This window comes from Camelina sativa, chromosome 9 (genome assembly GCF_030686135.1).
Source record: "Camelina sativa cultivar CO46 ecotype springtype chromosome 9, ASM3068613v1".
NCBI classification, from domain to species: domain Eukaryota; kingdom Viridiplantae; phylum Streptophyta; class Magnoliopsida; order Brassicales; family Brassicaceae; genus Camelina; species Camelina sativa.
Genome location: NC_141888.1, coordinates 28,653,857 through 28,673,367, shown reverse-complemented (window position 1 = coordinate 28,673,367; position 19,511 = coordinate 28,653,857). Strand labels below are relative to the sequence as shown.

Genomic DNA, 19,511 nt, shown 5'->3' with positions numbered 1-19,511 from the left:
ACGGTTATATTTTCCCTGCGAAAAAATTCTTTCCTATATTCAAGGATTCATCTAAGGTTAACTTTCAGGGAATGGGTTTTATACTAGAAGAAGACAAACAAACCTATAATGACCAAAATCTTGTTACTTTTTATCATCCAACAGGAAACAAGAAGAAAAATCATGAAGATAGAGCAGAGCGACTTTGGAATGAAAAACATCCTATAAATACACTCAGCAAACCTGTCTAAGTTGAAAATACAAAAGCTCTGCAAAGGTTTTGTCCACAGCGAGTTTGAGATTTTGATAAAGATACATATAAATCATTCTATAGCACCAGAGATAACATACAAGAAAAAGAAAAAGAAAAAAAAAAAACACCACAGCTCCATTCTTCTTTTCTTTCTTGCGGGAGGAGGACAAAACAAATACTTAGGACACAAACCAAGTTAGAAAACTATACCTGTTCCTATAACGGTCTAGAGAGAGAGAGCATGTGTCTGTAAATCAGACACCAGAGCTACAAAGGAGGGAACTCATGATCATCCGTCAAATGGTATGACTGTGTAGGCGTTACCCTACATGTACATTACTACACTGAATCAGATAGTGGCTTTGACGATCAATGGTAATAGTTCAGTGAAGACAATATGTTTTCAAGGGTAAGAGATATATACTGTACCGATCTTCCTGTGGAGGCGAGGGTATAGATTTGGGACGCCGATTCTGATGACCTCCAACGCCATCTCTTTGCTTGCTGCCCTCAGGAGGGCAGACTACTTCCACTGGTGGAGGCTCCGTAGGCCTAAAATCCGGAGCCTTTTCATATGGATGATTTGCAGAACCATTGGTATCAGGAATGCTTTCAAGTGAATCAGGTTGACTCATATCACATGAACCATTTGTTTGGTTGGGATAATGAAGCTGTCTCTCACGGGTGTTTCTGTCAGGAAAATTCATTTCTGAGTGCGCATGTAGCATGCCTCGGCCATTGTTACGAGGCGACCTAACTTGATGTGACATTCTTGCTCTTGGTGAGAACGGTCTATCCCTGTAATGGTGCTGCATAAAAGAGACGTTAGAAGCTTGGCCATTTGTCTGCAAGTGATGTGAGAGAGGCGGATAAGTAAGTACCGCATTGGGGAAGTATGTTCCAGTTCCTCTTGGCTTAGGTAATTCCTCCATACCAAAACCAGTACCTGGAATCATCTGAGGGTTCACATGAAAGAAAACCTGTCTCGGAGAAACTCCATTGGTGTTTACTGAAGGAGGCCCATTCTGCCTGAATGGCAGAGCATGGCGAATTACATCCCATGAATTGTTGTTTGGCGCCTGAGACAGCCCAGGAGGTGATATCGGAAAGAAAAGACCATTTTGGACACACTCAAACCAAAAACGCCCAAATCGCAAACTGGTAAGCTGACTTTCGTAATCGCCTGAGAGGTCAGACAGCCTATTCCGAGTGCCAGAAACACAATGACCCGAGTTATGGAGATGCATGTCCTCCTGTGGCGAAGGTACTGAACCTATAAACGGCAGGTCTTCATGAACAACATGCTGTTTACCCACCCCGTTACCATTTAAAACTTCTCCATTTCTCATCTGATGAAGAGAATGGTGCTTACCATTTAAAGGAGAGACACCTTTCTTATCACTAAGGCACGGAGGTTTCACTGTTTCATCAGAAATCTCAAGCTTTTGAGTCCTCAAAGTAGCCAAGTCTTTTGCGTCTCCTGCAAATCGTTCCTCTGAAACTAATGGGGGTGTTTCATTAGGTGATCTGCTTAAATCATGCCCAGTTGTACTCGTTGTACTTACTCCTGCATACAACGAGTTTTCTTGGTCATGTCTACCATTTCCAGCAGCAACAGATGAACTGGAGGACTCTGATTCATAAACCACTTGGCCTTCTTGGAAATGGTTGACAGTTGAAGCTGGCGATATAGCACTGTACCTGTTGTACCTTACCAATGGAACAGCATCAAGGACATCGGGCCTCCGGCCACTCCCATGCCTATGTAGCATGTTAGAGAAGAACTTACGAAGCTCAGAGCTTATGTTTTCGTCTGACTGCAAAAAGATTTGCCCAAGCTTCCGAGCACCATATGTGAATGCACTTCGTATACGATAAAAGTTACCTGTGTAAGAGAAAGTAGAATTGCTTTAAAATTTTACCACAAAGAGAGTCAAAGCATAAAACCAACGGATTACCATAGCAAACAAAGTTTAGAGTTTATCTCATTTTTATACATTCCTTCATATCTTAATTTTAGCCTCCACTTAAAAGCTACATACCCTAGTCCAAGAATTTCAGGAAAACCCACCATAAATATTCTATAATGCTAAAACTCTGGACAATGACATGTCAGAAGCTACTGTCCTAATCCTGCTTAAACATCTAAATTCATAAAGAGAGAGATAGCAAAACAAAACTGTGGTGGTTGGAGAAAAGAAAGCAGTCAACCTTTGCTTACGCTGCGTCCAAGATTGTTATTTTCTTTAAGCGGATCGACTATATTAAGATACTTTGATGGAAACACACGAGGGTTTGTCTCAAATCCTCGTGAAGGTACAGAGAACATCTCCATACATTCCATAAGGAACTCACTGGTCAGCAGAAGTTCTTCCCCCCCATTTTCCGGAGTCTCAACTACAGAAATTAGAGAAAGAAATTGCAGATACTGAAATCGCAAAAAGAACTCAATTTTCCACAGACTAGAGGAAATGATTACCAACAATTTCTGGTAAAGAGGAAAGGCAGACGGGACCATTCAGGCTAATGCAATAGTTATCCCAGTCGAACTTGCTGAAGTAGTCCAAAAATTTGTATAGAACCTATGGGGAAAAAGGTTAAGAAAATCAAGATGAGACTAAACAATAAAGCATCCCTCAGAAATTGCTGAAGACTCTTACTGCTAGTGGACCATTCAACGATGAATGGAAGAGATGGAAGATATATAAGACCAACGTCTCCAAAGCATATGTGGATATCAATCCATGGAAAGCCCCGAGAATACGGCTCTCATAGTAGCACCAAGCTTTGATGAGTATGATACTTCGCTTGAAAAGATGGTCCTTTGCAATGAGGTGATCGATCTGCGTAATCAAGTTGTCAACATCAATTTGTTAGAAGCAAATCTTTGTACATCCTTCGAAAATCGCTGATATGAATATTGTTCTAGATAAATAAGCCTCAAACATATTATTGCATGCATGTAATATATAGCAAACAATTTGCAATATCCAAGAAAGCTACCAGTAAACTCATAATGCAGTTGGGTAAAAACAATCTCATTATGACAGATTAGCAACATTCAATCTCTGCTGTACATATATGTATCAAGCTGATAAAATTAACCTAAACTGTATTTACCTTTAAAAAGTTAAGTTAAATTTGTTTGACACAGCAAGGTCATGCTTAAGAGAAGAGATTACCTTCTCGAGAAAGCACAGCGTACATATCCCACCAATCTGATTGAAAGAGATATCAACCACAATGTTTTGCACCAAACATTTAACAAGCTTAACCTGCAAATAAAAAAGTTTGGTACTTGAGGAGATAACAAACAAACACCATATACATACTTGGAATACTCATAGTAGACACTAGTTTGTGGAATTGAATAACACAGAGATTAGGTAAAACAAACCTCAGCCCGAATTAACTGCACATCCTTAACCACAAACTCGGTAGTTCCAGTACGTTCTTCCCTCTCAAGTACAGAGAAAACTTTAGCCGCCAGGTCTTCCTCGAGTAAATGTCCACCAAAAGCTGTGAGATCAATGTCTCCATCAGGAAGATACGTTTTCAATGGGACTGATCCAAAAGAATGCACCTGAAAAGACACATACCAGCATAAGAAAAAGAAAAAATCACAACTTTGCAAAACACATCCATAGTCAATTAAAGTTATAAGCCACAAACATCACAGAATCTCTGGTTAAGTAACACAGAAAGGTGTGCGAGAAAGCACACCACTTAAACCAACAAACAAACAAAAAGTAGATGACTTTAGAACATCATAAAAGAAAAGCTATCAACTTTGATTAAATGTTTAAAGCCCAAGCAAGCATCAAGAGAAGTCAATAAAATGCAGAACAACATCGCCGATACAACCAAGTTCCAACATTTAAAGCTTGATACAACAGCGAGAAAACACAAAACGTTTAAAAACAATTTATTTTTACCTCGCAGCCAAGTTTGATGCCGAGTAGATGTTGAACAAACATAATGACATTTTTTCTTCGATCCTCGGCGACATGTGTAGGATGAACCTGCTCTATGATTTCACGGGTGGCTTCCTCGACTCTCATCCAAAACTCGGGCTGATTCGAGGGAGACCGAGGCGGCGGAAGCGGTGGTGACAATGAGGACGAACTCTCTTGTTCCGATACAGAACAATCATCGAGATCCGCAGCCATGGAAACACAAACAAAAACCTAAAAAAAAAAAAATTGATACAAGAAAGAAAGAACCGGATTGATCAAAACAAGGGAATCACTTTGGTTGTAAACTACGCCCCTCCCCACCAAGAAATTGAAAAATCAGATTGAAGTTCTTGAGAACGAACAAGGGCGAGTACAACAAAGAAGCAGATGAAAGAATCGAGAGAGGAAGAAGAAGAAGAAGAAGATGAAGAAAGAGATGAGATTTTTATTTAATTTTTTTTTCTCTTCGTCTAGGTTTTGAAAGATCTCTCTCTCCCCAAGTGATTACTGTTGAGGACCGATTTTGTTGTATTGATGTTCTTTTTATCTGTCTTTTTTTTTTTTTTTTTTTTTTTCTTCTGGTCACTCCAATCACCCCCCAAAAAAAAATAAAAACCCCCAAATTTTGTCTTACTATTGTGTAGGTAGGTATCTTCAAACCCTTTGTGTGCCTTTTTATTTTACCTTAACGATGCAGTATTTAGAAACAACGACCAGCATTAAATTCCTTAAGACATCATTTGAACTTTGATTAGAGATTGATTCTGGTTCTGCAGAGAGTTATTGTTGTCAAATTTAATTGTAAAGTTCAGATATTCTTCCATTGAGTTTTTAAAAGAGATGTGATTCTTATCAAATGTCTCTAGAGAAATGTCAAAGATTTTCTGAATGTTTTTTATGGATTAGCTTAAGCTTTTTTTACTATGCAAATAGTTCTTACCTTTAAGTTTTCTTTATCTTTTTCTCTTTTTTTTTTTGGTATCGAACATATTTTCTTTGTTGAATTTCGTAAGTTCGTTTATAAAATTTTAAAATATAAATTTCTATTTATAAAGATTTAACGAACACATTCGCGCGTTTTTCTTTTAATATTTTTTTTTCTTAATTTGTTTGTGTCTTGTTTTAAAAGTAAGTTTAGATGTGTTTATCTTTTTGTACCGAACATACGTTATTTTATTATGTATATTAAAAAAGTTTAAAATATAAATTTCCATTTATAGAGATTTAACCGACCCATTCGCGCTCTTTTTAATAACTGTTATTTCTTTATTTTTTTTGTTGTGGTGTTTTATTTTTTTCAATTAAATTAAATTTGCTCTTATTATTAATTTCATAAACAGATTAAATTTACACTTATATACATGTAAATAATACTCTTCCAAACTTTTAATGTATTACATCTTCTTGTTGGAAATACCCAACTATCATAGATGATTATGTTTTTAAAGATGTAACTTTTAGGAGTTTAATCATGTAATATTAATTGTTTTTGGAGGTACCATTGTTTTCAAAGCCCTTTATTTAGTGTAGGTCGCAAGAAGATCCAACTGTATTTCATGTGTCTGTCAAGTTTGATCATCTGTCAGCATTTCTGAATATAGTTTTGTTTGGCGTGTTGCCCACGTATCACGATATAACTGGCAAAAATCAAAAAACTCACTTACAATAATTATGGTATTTTAATTAATATAAGATTTTGAAAACTCTTTCTACCAAAAAAAAAAAGATTTTGAAAACTCTAATTAACGTCCTCTTTTGGAAAAAAATCAAAATCTTTAGTTTTCCTCCGTCCTAGAAACAAAATTCAAACTTTCTTAAGATACAAAAATGTTTATTTTCTTATAAAACAAGAATTTGAAAACATAAGACAAGTTGTGATATAAATATATCAAAGTTTACTGCCTCCACCAAATTGAAAAATTGCCAAAAAAAAAAAAAAAAACTAAAGTTATAAGAATTTTTCACCTTGATGAATGTAATGTGTTTTTTTTTTGTCAAACCAATAAATTTAAATTCATTAGCTTACATAGTTCTATAGTTTTGTTTGGTATGTTCCATAGTTACATAGTTCCATAGTTTTGTTTGATCATCTATCAGCCTCTCTGAATATAATTTTGTTTGGCGTGTTGCCCACGTATCAAGATATAATTGGCAAAAATCAAAAAACTCACCTACAATAATTATGGTATTTTAATTAATATAAGATTTTGAAAACACTAGTTAACATCCTCTCTTGGAAAAAAAAAATCAAAATCTTTAGTTTTCCTCAGTCCTAGAAACAAAATTCAAATTTTCTTAAGATACAAAATGTTGATTTTCTTATAAAACAAGAAATTTGAAAACATAAGACGAGTTGGGATATAACTATATCAAATTTTACTGTCTCTATAAAATTGAAAAAATGCCAAAAAAAAACTAAAGTAATAAAAACTTTTCACTTTGATGAATGTAATGTATTTTTTTTTTTTGGTTAAACCAATAAATTTAAATTCATTAGCTTACATAGTTCCATAGTTTTGTTTGGCATGTTCCATAGTTACATATAGTTCCATAGTTTTGTTTGATCATCTGTCAGCCTCTCTGAATATAATTTTGGTTGGCGTGTTGCCCGTGTATCACGATATAATTGGCAAAATTTGAAAAACTCACCTACAATAAATATGGTATTTAATTAATATAAGATTTTGAAAACACTAATTAACATCCTCTCTTGGAAAAAAAAATCAAAATCTTTAGTTTTTCTCAGTCCTAGAAACAAAATTCAAAATTTCGTAAGATACAAAAATGTTTATTTTCTTATAAAACAAGACTTAGAAAACATAAGACAAGTTGGGATATAAATATATCAAATTTTACTGTCTCTATAAATTTAAAAATTGCCAAAAAAAAAAGAAAAGTTATAAGATTTTTTCACCCTGATGAATATAATGTGTTTTTTTTTTTATTAAACCAACAAATTTAAATTCATTAGCCTACATAGTTCGAAAGTTTTGTCTAGCGTGTTCCATAGTTACATAATCTCATAGTTCCATAGTCTTGTTTGATCATCTGTCAGCCTTTCCGAATATAATTTTGTTTGGCGTGTTGCCCACACGTATCACGGTATAATTGGCAAAAATAAAAAAAACTCATTTACAATAATTATGGTATTTTAATTAATATAAGTTTTTGAAAACTCTAATTAGCATCCTCTCTTGAAAAAAAAAAATCAAAATCTTTAGTTTTCCTCCGTCCTAGAAACAAAATTCAAAATTTCGTAAGATACAAAAATGTTTATTTTCTTATAAAACAAGAATTTGAAAGCATAAGACAAGTTAAGATATAAATATATCAAAGTTCACTGCCTCTAAAAAATTGAAAAATTGCCAAAATAAAAAAAAACTAAGTTATAAAATTTTTTCACCTTGATGAATGTAATAAATTTAAATTCATTAGCTTACATAGTTCCATCCTAATACTAATGGAAATCACCATAGAATTGACTGACTACATGAAAATACATAAACTAAATATATTTTTTCTAAAAAAAAGACAAAAATCAAACCTAAGCCGTCCGATAACATCGAGAACGCATATACTCATTGAAGCTCTTCAAAATGCTGAAGTTGTGTGTGGCTGCCGTTACACAACTTTATTTGTTTGTCTGTTACACTTTTTTTTTTGTTTGGGTGCAACTTTTGATGTGTTAATAAATAATCTTTTAGCTGAGTTCGTATTGTATCGATGGATCCAAACTATAGGTCAAGGTTCCAATCACATGTTTTTTGCTAAATTGTAAACTTTCAAAAGCTTATAGCAGTCAGAAAACAAAAAGAGAAAAAGAAAAAAAACTATTATAGTTTTAGTACAGTGCTGGTTAAAACTGAGCCAACAAATTAAGTTGGGCCTGATGTTTGTGGCCCAATAGTACCGCGGAGGGAGAGGGTTCTTCTTTTACGCAGTCGTTTTATCATCTCTCTACCTCCTCCGCTTCCAATTCTAAATCTCCCGGCGAAGACAATTTACCGGCAACAAAGCCTCGCCGAAGAAGCGAAGTTATGGCGGGCATGGCTGCGGTGTTAGGATCGCGACATTGGAACGCTTTTATTCAAGCTCTATTTCTGATATCTCTATCGTTTCCGACTCTCTCCAGCGCGTACCGACCTGGAGATATCGTCCGGATGAGCAAGATGGGGCAGTATCACTCTGTTCGTTACTCTTCTTTTAAACTTATTTAGCTGAGATTGATTACTTATCTAATTTGATGTGATACTAAAGGATCTGTTTGATTCTGTTGGCAGTCGAGAACGACTTGGCATGATGTGATCGGAAAACATTGCCCGATCTTCGCCGTTAATCGCGAGGTACTCTGTGTGAATAGGTTTAGTTTAAGACATTTAATGGCATAGTTCTGGAATTGAGATTGAAACTTTGTCTCTATTTGCCAAATTTTTGTAGGTGTTGATCCCCATATCCAAACCAATTGGCTATACAGGAACTGATCCTTATAAGATGTGAGTGTTCAGTGGTTTTCATATTGATTACAGTTCTATTGAAGGTTTTTTATAGCTGAATTTGGTGCTCTTGAGTTGAGATTGATTTGCCTTTAGTTTAATTTGACAAGTTCATCACTGGTTTCTAGCAATTTCTATTATTGCTGGTCAATAGGGAAATGATGACTTTTACATTGATGTTTCACCATTTCTCATATGTTTTGATTAGAGTAAGCTAAAGTTTTATGGTGTTTTTAGTTCTATCTTGCTGCAGATTGTGTTCTTCCGATGTTATATGGAGACTTTGTTTTCTTATTTGTACATTAGTCATATGCGAGTTAAAGAGTTATTAGGTACGTGATGTGTGATTACGGATTTTAACTTGCAGAAAATTCCAAGTTGGAAGTGAGAAATTTCTGATTCACTGGCTTTTGGTGATTAACCGTAAGAGCACAGAAGTTCCGATGATAGATGTAAATTTGGTATGTTTTGACATTGGTTTTCAGTCATTTTATATGCTTTTGACTCGCTAGATAAGCATGCTACCCAGCAAAACTGCCAGTTTTTGGATATTTAGGTGCGGCTTGTTTTTTATTTTTCGTTTGCACAGAGATATTCTGGAGGTGATCTGCTTGGAGTCACAGCTGAAGTTATCGATATGCCCCACAGCTGTAAGTCATACTCCTTATCAAGCTATATCGTGTCCTGACTTAGGTGTCTCTGCTATAATACTGTCTGTCTTCTGAGAGAATAAGCAAATTTTGTCTGTACTACTAATCTGTCCTAACCAGAGATGCTACGTATTACGTTTTTATCTCAAACCCTTCAAGAATATATGACACAGTAGGTGGTAACTTCTCAAGGTTGTGATGCTTGATTGCTTTTCGCCCATGTCTTTGGCCGTAGATAACTTGGCTTCAGTTTTATGCTGCTTTTAATTTCCATAGTCTTACATTGTTTGGTGAAAGTTAAAACATGTTCATCTTCTTGGAGACACTGGGTGCTAATATATAGGCAGTTTGCTATATAATCCTCCTTACTCCATGTCTGGTGGCATTACTAAATTAATTTACATTTTTATGGTCATCTATGCTTCATGATTTCTTTATTTTGTACAAGTTGCCTGAACCATGATTGTGTTAATAATGGCTTTGAAAATTTATTATAATGAATAAAATTTCACACTCTCTATGCTCTGTTGTTTCAAGTTGCAATTCTGCTTCCATGTCATAGAGTAGCATTCAGTTACTTCAAATTTTTATAAGACAACATCAGAATTTACCTGAGTTGGAGATTTTACCCATGAACAGATTTGAATACACACCCGGAGGTCCGCACACTGTTCTGGGATCCTCAACACTGGCCAAAACATGTTCTTGTTAGATATACATGGTACACTAATTTTTTGCTTACCCCTTTCCAGTTTTTCTTCTCTCTCCGTGCTAATAAGTTTGTGTGTACGGTCGGGTCGAGTCACAAAGCTTAAGGAACATAATGTTACTGAGACGTGGCTGAGACACTTTTATTGTGATGCAGGAAAGAGCAGTCAGAGATTGATGTATCCTCAGGATTTTATGTCCTCTTTGGCTCAGGTAAATCCTTTTTCTTGCTGCTAAATTAATTAAGTAGTGAAAGGATAATAAGTTGATACACTTGTGTATTCTTATTTTTTGTCTACTTGTGATCAGCTCTCACGTTCTCTTTCGTACTCTCCATTTACGTTTTACAATCTTCAAAAGAAAAGCTTGCGAGGTAATTGGTGTTCCTGTCCTCTCCAGTTCACATGTATATCTCTCTTTCTTGAACCTAATTTCTGAAAATGTTGTTGTAGGTTTGTAAGAGAGACGGTGGTGGAGAGCAGCAGCACAAATGTTGGAGAATTTGGCAAGGTGGAGTGAGTCATAATCAAAGTATATGTATGTTTCTGCAGTTTTAGATACTGGGAATTGGTCTTTCAACTCTCTCTCTGTCTAGGATTAACCTGTTTTACTTAAAACAGAACCAGAGAAAAGAAGAGATTTTTATCAAACATGAATAGTCGAAAGAAAAACTTTGTCCTTGTAAGTTGTAACCTTTTTGGTTAAATAGATTTACGTTTCTGTGATTTAGATTACAAAATCAATTGCATCAACTTATATTCTTAAAATCTAATTTCTAAACGTTCAACGACATGTTCTATATGATTTATATACGTCGAAACTTTGACAAATTTATATTAGGTTCAATCTTCAATTTCGCAGTTAGATTTATGTGGAATTGTTAAAAAGACATAATTTGGAATTTTATGGGTTTAAAAGGAAATAACTGGTTTACACTACAGTATAGCTCTGCTCGGGTCAAACTAGACCTTCAAAAAGCTCGGACTAAATTCGAAACGGACCAGACTGGACTAGGCTGACTAGCTGACTGATATTGCCTATCTATCTTAAATTTTCTATAGGCTGAGGGATCCAAGACAAAAGTTTATTATCTGCACAAGAGAATCGCGACTCTGTTTCAGTGCCCTGAATCTAACACTACCACCAACGTTGACGCGTTGTTAAGTTGGACATATGTAGAACAACGATTGGTCATCAGGAAAAAAATTATGTGCATACAAGAATGAACTACATTTTTATATAGTAATGTAGATAGATCTGACAAAACGGTGAGTACGTAGTAATTGGCTTAGATTAATTTAATTACAAATGCCACTGATGAACATAAATAAGAAGCAATGCAATAAATGAAACCAACAACCAACCAACCTCACCTCTTCTTCTTTCATGCATTTGCGCTCGTAGCTCTCTCTATATAAACTAAACCTTCATTAGCATTATTCATCATCCAATTCATTACTTAAGTAGAAAAAAAGAAAGAGAAATCAAAAGTTTTAAGATATGGAGGGACTTATGAAGTTGTCAACGCTGGTGATCGTGTGCATGTTAGTGGCCGCTCCAATGGCGTCTGACGCAGCCATCTCATGCGGCGCAGTCACTGGCAATTTGGGTCAATGCTATAACTACTTGACCCGAGGCGGTTTCATTCCTCGAGGGTGTTGCTCTGGTGTTCAGAGGCTCAACAGCATGGCTCGTACCACCCGTGACCGCCAACAAGCTTGTCGTTGTATCCAGGGAGCAGCTAGAGCCTTGGGTTCCCGACTTAACGCAGGCCGTGCTGCTCGTCTTCCTGGTGCTTGCCGTGTTAGGATCTCTTACCCCATCAGCGCTAGAATCAACTGTAACACGTAATCTTCTCTCACTCTATTTATTACATTTTTTTTGTTACTTGAGATTGTAATACTTTTCTTAGCATTTTAATGGATTGATATTAAATTATTAACCACATAATATTACATTTGGTGTTGTTGCAGCGTCAGGTGATCAACAAGGCATAGACGTTGAAGGTTTTAAATATAATCTATGAGAAAGTATTAAAAATAATAATTAAGATGTCACTATACGAGACGAGTGTATCATTTTACTGTTATTGTTGCTGTGTTTTAGCATTTGTGTTTTCATGTCTTTCTTTATATACGAGTGAGACGGTCCATTTAATTGGTCGTCTGTGTTATGTACTCCTCAGGCTCTAATGATATAATGGAATTTACGATATGTATTGTTTTCAAACTCTTGCCATTCACTTGGTCACGTTCTGCTTTGAAATTTTGAATGCATCCGATTCCTTCTCCGCAGCAATAGTTCCGTACACTAGGTTCTTTTAATACGATTATTTATCAGTTGACTTAATTATAGATAAAAATAATACTTTATGATCAATAATATTGTAAGATAGTCCAATATAGACTGTAATTCGTATGTTTTAAAAGCATATACTTAGATACCCTGAAATAAGGTTTGGTTACATTAGTTTCACTCTAGAATATCCTCAAAATTTTGTGTTTGCCAAAAAAAATCATCGTATATGAGGAAAAACGTCATGACTCACTTTTCTCTAATCAATCTTTATCTACTTCTTCACACTCTCACAACTTGCTCATTTACACTTCTCACTCTTTAGTTTCCTTTGTAATCTTTTCGTCGGTGATGAGTGACTGAGTGTTTCATGTATATGTGATAAGTCGATCGACCCTACATGGGCTACATGCAGTGTAAATGAGCACGTTATTTTTATTCTATTTTTAATGAACAACTAGAAAACTTACGACAAAAAAAAAAAAAAAAAAAAAAAAATCGATCTTTCGTAGAGCCTTTGTTCCAAGCATGAAAAAGGTTTTATAATGGAAAGAAATTGATTCTCAATATAATGCGGATAGTATCCTACGAGTCTACGTATGACTTGTAGATTTTTCCAAGTACCTGTAACCGTATAGCCTCCAAGAGTCCTTGTTCAATAATAAACATTACAAATCTCTTTGGCCGTGTATTTGTTTTCCTCTTGTCATTTTCCTTTGATATCTCCAACTCTTTACCATTTGATGTTTTTGGTCCATAAAAATATCTCTACTTGGACCATTTCCATGCATTTTTTTTCTCTTTCTCTTTTATTTTCTTGAACTGCCCCTTGCTCATCAATTTCGATCCATATATGTCATAAGAGTTTTCTTACTCTCTTGAATCCTGTCACGTGTGGCTTCATAAATAGTATGTGCTTAGCCTTACGACCTTTTTTAGCCACGTCCAAGTGGTACATAGAAGATTAAACCCCAAATTAACACACACATATCTTGTATATTCAAAATCACCGTATTCCGCTTGATGTAAACAGAAGCAAATGTTTCCACTTTCTTCTCAGCTGATCATAAATAATTTTCAATTACATGAATTTGTTTTCTAATTATTTCAGAAACAAAAATATTCATCTAGGAGATTTTGATCATATATGATATACGATTTCAAAGTAACAAGACGGTTCATTTCAATATTCATCTAGAAGAAAATTATTTTTAACACAAAACTATAAGTTAATTAGTCTCTTTAGGTATTGTGCCATTGTTCGAAATTTGTGATTTCCAATTTGCCTAGATAACTATTTATTACGTCCCGGGTTGAATCAAGTTTTCTGACGTTACATCTTCTTGAAACTCAACTAAAGCAACGTATAGTACTGTATATATTAACATTGGAATATGTGTATTTTCCAGTCTTAACAAAAAAAGAGATAATTTTCATTAAATTGACATGCATATGGAACTAAGCATAATTAACGGGTACGCATGACCTTCATGAGTTTATTTCCAATTATAAAAACCCTACCGACCTCAACAAAGTAAAAGCAATAAAAACAAAAATGGCGTTTGCTCCAAAGATCATCACATGCCTCATTGTCCTTACTGTCTACATGATACCCCCAACGGAGTCAACCATCCAGTGTGGGACAGTGACGAGCACACTTGCACAGTGCGTGAACTATTTGGTCAACAGTGGTCCGTTGCCATCCGCATGCTGCGTGGGAGTCAAGACATTGTATCAAATGGCGCAGACCACACCAGATCGCAAACAAGTTTGTGAGTGCCTTAAAGTAGCGGGTAAGGAAATCAAAGGCCTCAATACCGACCTTGTGGCCTCACTTCCTACCACTTGTGGTGTTTCAGTTCCCTACCCCATCAGTTTCAGCACCAATTGTGACAAGTACGTCTCCATAACTTCTTTTTTGTTTTATGTTACGATTGTTTTGTTTGGCATGTAAATACTTTTAGAAACTTTATTCAAAGAAATTTCCGTAAAATTTTACTGTACACTTGACTCCAAATATTATCTAGGAGTTAATATGAATTTAACTAATTGTTTAATCATTAGAATGTATCATTTTTATTTTCTTTTAAAGTTATTGGTCAATCTTTTTTTTTTTCTTTTTTCTATTTAAAAAAAATAAACAAACACATTTAGAAGTTATTAAATAAAAAATTCCGACACTAATACAACACCTTGTTTTTACATTAAAAATACTATTTAAGTATAATTTGACATAATCAAATACTCCCTCCGTTTCAAAATATAGGATGTTTTAAGTAAAGCACGCAGATTAAGAAGACTTTACTTTTAATAAGTTCAACCAATCAGAAACAATACTGCATAATATAAACTACTAAACTAATCTAAAAGTTGCATTAAAATTTGAAAACATCCTATATTATGAAACAACAAACTTTTCTAAAACATCCTATATTTTGAAACGGAGGGAGTATATAACAATATTTTTGTCACTAAGTCAAATGTTGTGGATAATGAGAAGAATGAATTATGACGAATCAATGAATTTGGAGTTTAGTGTATCCAAAGTGATGCTAGATTTGTTTTGGTTTGCAGTATATCGACTGCCGTGTAAAAGAGGCTAGCATTCAGATGTACGAGTACGACTAATCAAAGTTGCCAGCTTTTTTACCTAAATAATAATGTATTAATATGCTGTTATCTCCCATTTTAGAACTTTGTTTATTTATCTAATATCTATAATCTATGATCTATATGTAATGTAACCATTTCTTATATTAATAACGACAACGGCGCTCTCTCTCTCGAAAATAGTCTGCCTACTCGAACATAATTACTGCTAGCTGGTTAATGATACCTCAATAGCTTTGTTAGTGATGGAAATCACAGTGTAGAAGATCTAAACAAGATGTGGAAGTTTTAAGACCAAAAGCATGTTTGAAACTGAAATGCTTAATTAAGGTTATCAATGTAGCTACTAGCTAGGCTATCTATATTCTTGCTTACCGACAGCGAGGATCTTTACGTATGAAAGTTAAGGATGTATTGCGTATATGTACCAGAATAAGATTACTGTTCAAGACTCAAGAGGTTGCATGAAGATGAAGTTCCAAAATTTACACAACCAAATAAAAGAATTTATTTTAACTTACAAATTAAAGACATTTGAGTTGACAAAAAAGAAAAAAAATTAAAGACATGTAATGGACAAACAAAGAATTAACCTCACGTGTCCCCAATGTTTTGTTGTGCGCTGTCGGAGAACCTAGAGAAGAATTCCCTTAACGTCTGGCCATTTAGAGGCTGATCCACCAATGGAGATCATTTAGGCAAGGCGACCAGACGTTGGATGTCGATAAAATTGAAGTTCCGAAAAAGACATGTATGGCAAACAAAGAGTTGAATTTAGAGACATATGATTAGATAAATAAATAAATATTGAGGATTTAAGAATTAAATTATATAATTGTAAATAAGATAATAAATAATTATACTTTAATAGTATCATTTGTTTCTTTCCAAATAAATATCTTTGGAAGTTTTGCTTCATACTTTAATATAATTTGTAGTTTAGTTTTATTTGGTTAATCGTTTTAAAATTTTCATATCTCTTCTTTTGCTCTCTCTCTCCACTCTCGCGTTTCTCCCCCACACGTACTCACGCCTCCCTGATTGTGACAGAAACGCATGAAAGGCATATGGACTTCATATCCCACCTTATTTGCTTGTCCAAGCCAATCTAAAATCAATCTAAAAACGCATCAATCGATATTTGTTCTAATTAATAATCTTTCTAGATTTAGATTATTTTGAATTTTTTCATCCTAATTCCTGTTGATCACTTTTATATACATAATGCACATAGCATGTACATAAACATTGTTAATTTTGGTAATCTTCATGTAGTATATATCATAAAGTTTAGAGAGAAAAAAAAACATGATTGTGTGTGTTTTTAACATCGAGTTTTCTCTTTTATTTGAGCATAAATTTTTATTCCAATATGTTGATTGAATATACCCACTTATATATATTATTTGCAACTGTTTGACATATAACTAAATCCTCATTCTTGGATTGTGAACAATTTGTATGATACATTTTTCAAATTAATAAAAGTTATTTTAACGGAAAAAACTATGTATTTGGTTATTAGATTCTCAAGTTTCTACAAGAATTTTAGCAAACTTATCATCTCTTTATGTAATGTAATCATTTCATATAATTACATGTAATTAGAGACATATAATTAGATAAATAAACAAAGAGTTTGTAACTAAAATTGCCACTCTTATTTGTTAATCTAACGACTCAAACAAATATGATCACTCAGTCACTCTCCAACAAAAATAGCAAGTAAGTTTTGTTCGGTAACAGGTTCGGTTAGCTAAGATTGATGAAATAAATTAGTTAACGGGCCTCATACACTCATGTTACACAGATAATGGGCTTAAAAAATTACGGCCCAAAGATGATTTGTTCCGACGGCTCCGTGGAGTGGAGGGATCGTGAAACTGAAACAATCTCCGATTTCGATCCAAATTTTAATTTCAGACACACGCACACGACCAACACGACACGAGACAAGAGCAAACTCTTCGTGTCCTCATCGATCTTGAACAACCAACAAATCTGATTACACGATTCATCCATCTGTCTCACTGTTTTGTTCTCCAATCGTGAAATTGAAGCTCGGTGATTTTGCAATCGCCCCCCCCCCCCCCCCCCCCCCGTAACTGTGTGATCCACGAATCTGCGATGCGTTTTGGTCCACCAGACCACTGATACCCTGAAAATAATGAGCTTCTGTTGCAAAGTTTCAAATCAGGTAAGTATCTTTGGATCGAATCAAAACCGCCACTTGCTAACAAATCAACCGATCGAGTCATCATAAAAGTTAGGGTTTGACCCCCCCTAATTGCGTGCGATGGATAGAACTAGAAGTTGGGTTTTGTCACTTCTTCTTCTTCTATTGATTTTGTTCATCTCCGATGTAACGTCTTTTGGGAACCCTCGTGAGTTAGCTGATGAAGAAACACAAAAGGATACTTCAAATTCAACCACTAAACAAGTAAAAAAAAATTCGATTCCTTTCTCTGTTTTTTTTGGTCTCATATAAGGTTTTGGAACAATGTGATTTGACTTTACTCTTATGTTACTTCTTTAGGAGTCTCCTCCGTTGCCTAATGTTAAACCCAATGTTACCTCATCAGAGCTTCCTTTGCCAACTAGCAATTCGACGAATCCTAATCCTAATCCGAAAGAGCCTGTTTTAGCGAGTCCTCCTCCGCAATTGCAACCTGTAAATGATACAAAAGTGTTGAATACAACAGAGCCTACAAGCCCTCCTCCGCCTCCAGCGAACGTTACTGATAATAGCCAGGATAGTGGAAAACTACCGGCTGCAATGGCGCCGCCTCCAAAAAGTTTGGAGAGTGGAAAAAATGAGACGGAGCCACTTAAGGAGAGTCCACCTTTGCCGAAAGATCCTGAAAAGGCGAATGACGTTAATAAGGGGAGCTCAGAGTCTGGCAGTGTAGAGACCTGTGCAGGAAACTCTAACATGTGTAGATCTGAGGATTTGTTGGTGGCTTGCACTTTGAGCATTGATAAAGGTATATTTTGCTCCTTCTTGTAGTGCCGTTTGTCTATTATATTGATTTCGGCGCTCTTGGTTTCAAGCTTTCTTGTTTGTTGAACAATGCAATGATATAAGTAGTGTTGTCCTATTGAGTCATAGCCATATTTGTTTGCAGCATAGAGGTGTTCATGAAAATGGTTTGGATATGTTGTGGAGATTGTCTTTATGAAATTAGTGATCATATTTGCATATGTTTTACAATATTGGATATCCTCGTTGCAGAATCAACCACTAATACTAGCTAATGGTTGACATCATTACGTGGTGTTAATTTGTAAATGTTGTGATTTCGACAACATGAAACTTTGTTACACATAATAGCTATTCCCCCTAAAATTTGTAAGGTCTCTGCTTTGAATGTTTTGTTGTGTACGGTAGGTTTTGCTTGGGTTGATTGAATATTCATTTTAAAGTTGTGTGTTTAATAATTGCAGGTTCTGCTAACTGGTTGATTTTAGTTCAAAATGAAGGTGAAAAATCTCTAAAAGCGAAATTTGTTCTTCCGGTTAACTCTATACAAGAGCTGAAACTGCCTAAACACCAGAGTCAAAGGGTATGTCTTTCGATGTTTTTCCGAGTTGATAAAAAGCGTTATCTTTGACATATTTATCTCTGGAAGTCTGGATTTTTTTTTGGTGATTTTTGATGATGCAGTGCAAATGTTAGTCTATTATTCTGTGGTACAAAACTGAGTCGATCTTTTTTTCACTTTGCACAGGTAAACATATCCATTAGTGGTGACACAAACAAGATCATACTAGATGCAGGGAAAGGAGAGTGTGTGCTTCATATGTACCCACCAGAAGCAAACACGTTACCGTTCCGATTTCCATCATATGACAAGCTAGTGACGCCCATCAACGGTGCCTATTTCTTAATAGTCTCTGTTGTTATTTTGGGGGGAATTTGGGGATTGTGTCTGTGCCGGAAGAATCGCCGTGCAGGAAGTGGAGTGCCTTACCGGGAGCTAGAATTGAGCGGAGAGCCAGGTTTGGGGAACGAGTCAGGGGTCCATGATGTGGAGACAGCAGACTGGGACGAGGGTTGGGATGATGATTGGGATGAGAACAATGCTGTGAAATCCCCTGGTGGTGCAGCAAAGAGTGTCAGCATCTCTGCCAACGGCTTAACAGCAAGGGCTCCTAACCGAGATGGATGGGATCATGACTGGGACGACTAGAGTTATTTGTGTGTTATAATCATCAATGGATACTACTATATTACTACAGAAGAGTCAAAAACAACTTGGATACAGTTTACTGCAAAGAAGAAGACAAGACAGAAAACTACAAAAGGTTAATGTATACTTAATATGCACCTATATAAATATTTAAAAAATTCTTTTTCGTTACTAAGTTGAAATGTCAAATTTTGTACTAGAGTCCTCCCAACCAAACCTGTGTTTTGTTTCCAAATTTTTAATTTCAAAATTTTGTATCATTTATACAAACGCATTTAGTTTTGTACTTTACATATTCTCTTGGAATATTTTTTGTACCAACACTTGTTGAGAACAATTAAAAGGCGAGAAAGATTTGTATTTCTGTTTCTTGTTTT

General features: G+C 35.2%; 5 protein-coding genes across 8 annotated transcripts; 4 read left to right on the top strand and 1 right to left on the bottom strand.

Annotated features, from left to right (window-relative positions):
• Positions 1 to 183: 183 nt before the first annotated feature.
• Positions 184 to 5,052, bottom strand: LOC104711710 (uncharacterized). Of its 4 annotated transcripts, none has more exons than XR_015566696.1 (9): positions 4,168 to 4,836; positions 3,630 to 3,815; positions 3,415 to 3,507; positions 2,893 to 3,075; positions 2,712 to 2,814; positions 2,444 to 2,629; positions 1,114 to 2,117; positions 662 to 1,030; positions 184 to 571 (listed from the first exon to the last, which is right to left on the bottom strand). XR_015566696.1 is itself a non-coding variant. In XM_010428434.3 (9 exons), exons 1-9 carry the CDS (start codon positions 4,399 to 4,401, stop codon positions 500 to 502), a joined length of 2,427 nt encoding a protein of 808 aa, XP_010426736.1. In that variant the 5' UTR covers positions 4,402 to 5,052; the 3' UTR covers positions 184 to 499. The 4 variants fall into 4 exon arrangements, 2 of the variants coding, with proteins under 2 accessions (XP_010426736.1, XP_010426739.1); XR_015566695.1 differs by having other exon boundaries at positions 184 to 557; XM_010428434.3 differs by having other exon boundaries at positions 184 to 557; positions 662 to 1,041; positions 4,168 to 5,052.
• A 2,928-nt stretch (positions 5,053 to 7,980) lies between these two features.
• On the top strand, positions 7,981 to 10,764 carry LOC104711708 (uncharacterized). The gene is made up of 9 exons (XM_010428432.3): positions 7,981 to 8,375; positions 8,469 to 8,531; positions 8,626 to 8,681; positions 9,049 to 9,142; positions 9,271 to 9,331; positions 9,971 to 10,052; positions 10,197 to 10,252; positions 10,349 to 10,412; positions 10,492 to 10,764. The coding sequence occupies exons 1-9, from the start codon at positions 8,226 to 8,228 to the stop codon at positions 10,556 to 10,558; spliced, it is 693 nt and encodes a 230-aa protein (XP_010426734.1). The 5' UTR covers positions 7,981 to 8,225; the 3' UTR covers positions 10,559 to 10,764.
• A 728-nt stretch (positions 10,765 to 11,492) lies between these two features.
• LOC104711706 (non-specific lipid-transfer protein 5) lies at positions 11,493 to 12,268 on the top strand. Its single transcript, XM_010428431.2, has 2 exons — positions 11,493 to 11,886; positions 12,013 to 12,268. The coding sequence occupies exons 1-2, from the start codon at positions 11,540 to 11,542 to the stop codon at positions 12,020 to 12,022; spliced, it is 357 nt and encodes a 118-aa protein (XP_010426733.1). The 5' UTR covers positions 11,493 to 11,539; the 3' UTR covers positions 12,023 to 12,268.
• Positions 12,269 to 13,868: 1,600 nt separating this feature from the next.
• On the top strand, positions 13,869 to 15,124 carry LOC104711705 (non-specific lipid-transfer protein 12). The gene is made up of 2 exons (XM_010428430.3): positions 13,869 to 14,230; positions 14,909 to 15,124. The coding sequence occupies exons 1-2, from the start codon at positions 13,890 to 13,892 to the stop codon at positions 14,925 to 14,927; spliced, it is 360 nt and encodes a 119-aa protein (XP_010426732.1). The 5' UTR covers positions 13,869 to 13,889; the 3' UTR covers positions 14,928 to 15,124.
• A 1,672-nt stretch (positions 15,125 to 16,796) lies between these two features.
• Positions 16,797 to 19,496, top strand: LOC104711704 (uncharacterized). The gene is made up of 4 exons (XM_010428429.3): positions 16,797 to 17,384; positions 17,481 to 17,928; positions 18,389 to 18,507; positions 18,673 to 19,496. The coding sequence occupies exons 1-4, from the start codon at positions 17,241 to 17,243 to the stop codon at positions 19,132 to 19,134; spliced, it is 1,173 nt and encodes a 390-aa protein (XP_010426731.1). The 5' UTR covers positions 16,797 to 17,240; the 3' UTR covers positions 19,135 to 19,496.
• The last annotated feature ends 15 nt before the right edge of the window (positions 19,497 to 19,511 follow it).

Bases quoted from the DNA above. Each gene is read 5' to 3' on its own strand.
- LOC104711710 (XM_010428434.3), bottom strand. From the start codon at position 4,401: ATGGCTGCGGATCTCGATGATTGTTCTGTATCGGAACAAGAGAGTTCG. The intron at 2,118-2,443 runs GTTGACTGCTTT...TCTCTTACACAG, and splicing joins TGGACGCAGCGTAAGCAAAG to GTAACTTTTATCGTATACGA. The intron at 1,042-1,113 runs GTACTTACTTAT...TCTTTTATGCAG, and splicing joins GAACATACTTCCCCAATGCG to CACCATTACAGGGATAGACC.
- LOC104711708 (XM_010428432.3), top strand. From the start codon at position 8,226: ATGGCGGGCATGGCTGCGGTGTTAGGATCGCGACATTGGAACGCTTTT. The intron at 8,376-8,468 runs GTTCGTTACTCT...TTCTGTTGGCAG, and splicing joins AGATGGGGCAGTATCACTCT to TCGAGAACGACTTGGCATGA. The intron at 8,682-9,048 runs GTGAGTGTTCAG...TTTAACTTGCAG, and splicing joins GGAACTGATCCTTATAAGAT to AAAATTCCAAGTTGGAAGTG.
- LOC104711706 (XM_010428431.2), top strand. From the start codon at position 11,540: ATGGAGGGACTTATGAAGTTGTCAACGCTGGTGATCGTGTGCATGTTA.
- LOC104711705 (XM_010428430.3), top strand. From the start codon at position 13,890: ATGGCGTTTGCTCCAAAGATCATCACATGCCTCATTGTCCTTACTGTC.
- LOC104711704 (XM_010428429.3), top strand. From the start codon at position 17,241: ATGGATAGAACTAGAAGTTGGGTTTTGTCACTTCTTCTTCTTCTATTG. The intron at 17,929-18,388 runs GTATATTTTGCT...TAATAATTGCAG, and splicing joins CACTTTGAGCATTGATAAAG to GTTCTGCTAACTGGTTGATT. The intron at 18,508-18,672 runs GTATGTCTTTCG...CACTTTGCACAG, and splicing joins CTAAACACCAGAGTCAAAGG to GTAAACATATCCATTAGTGG.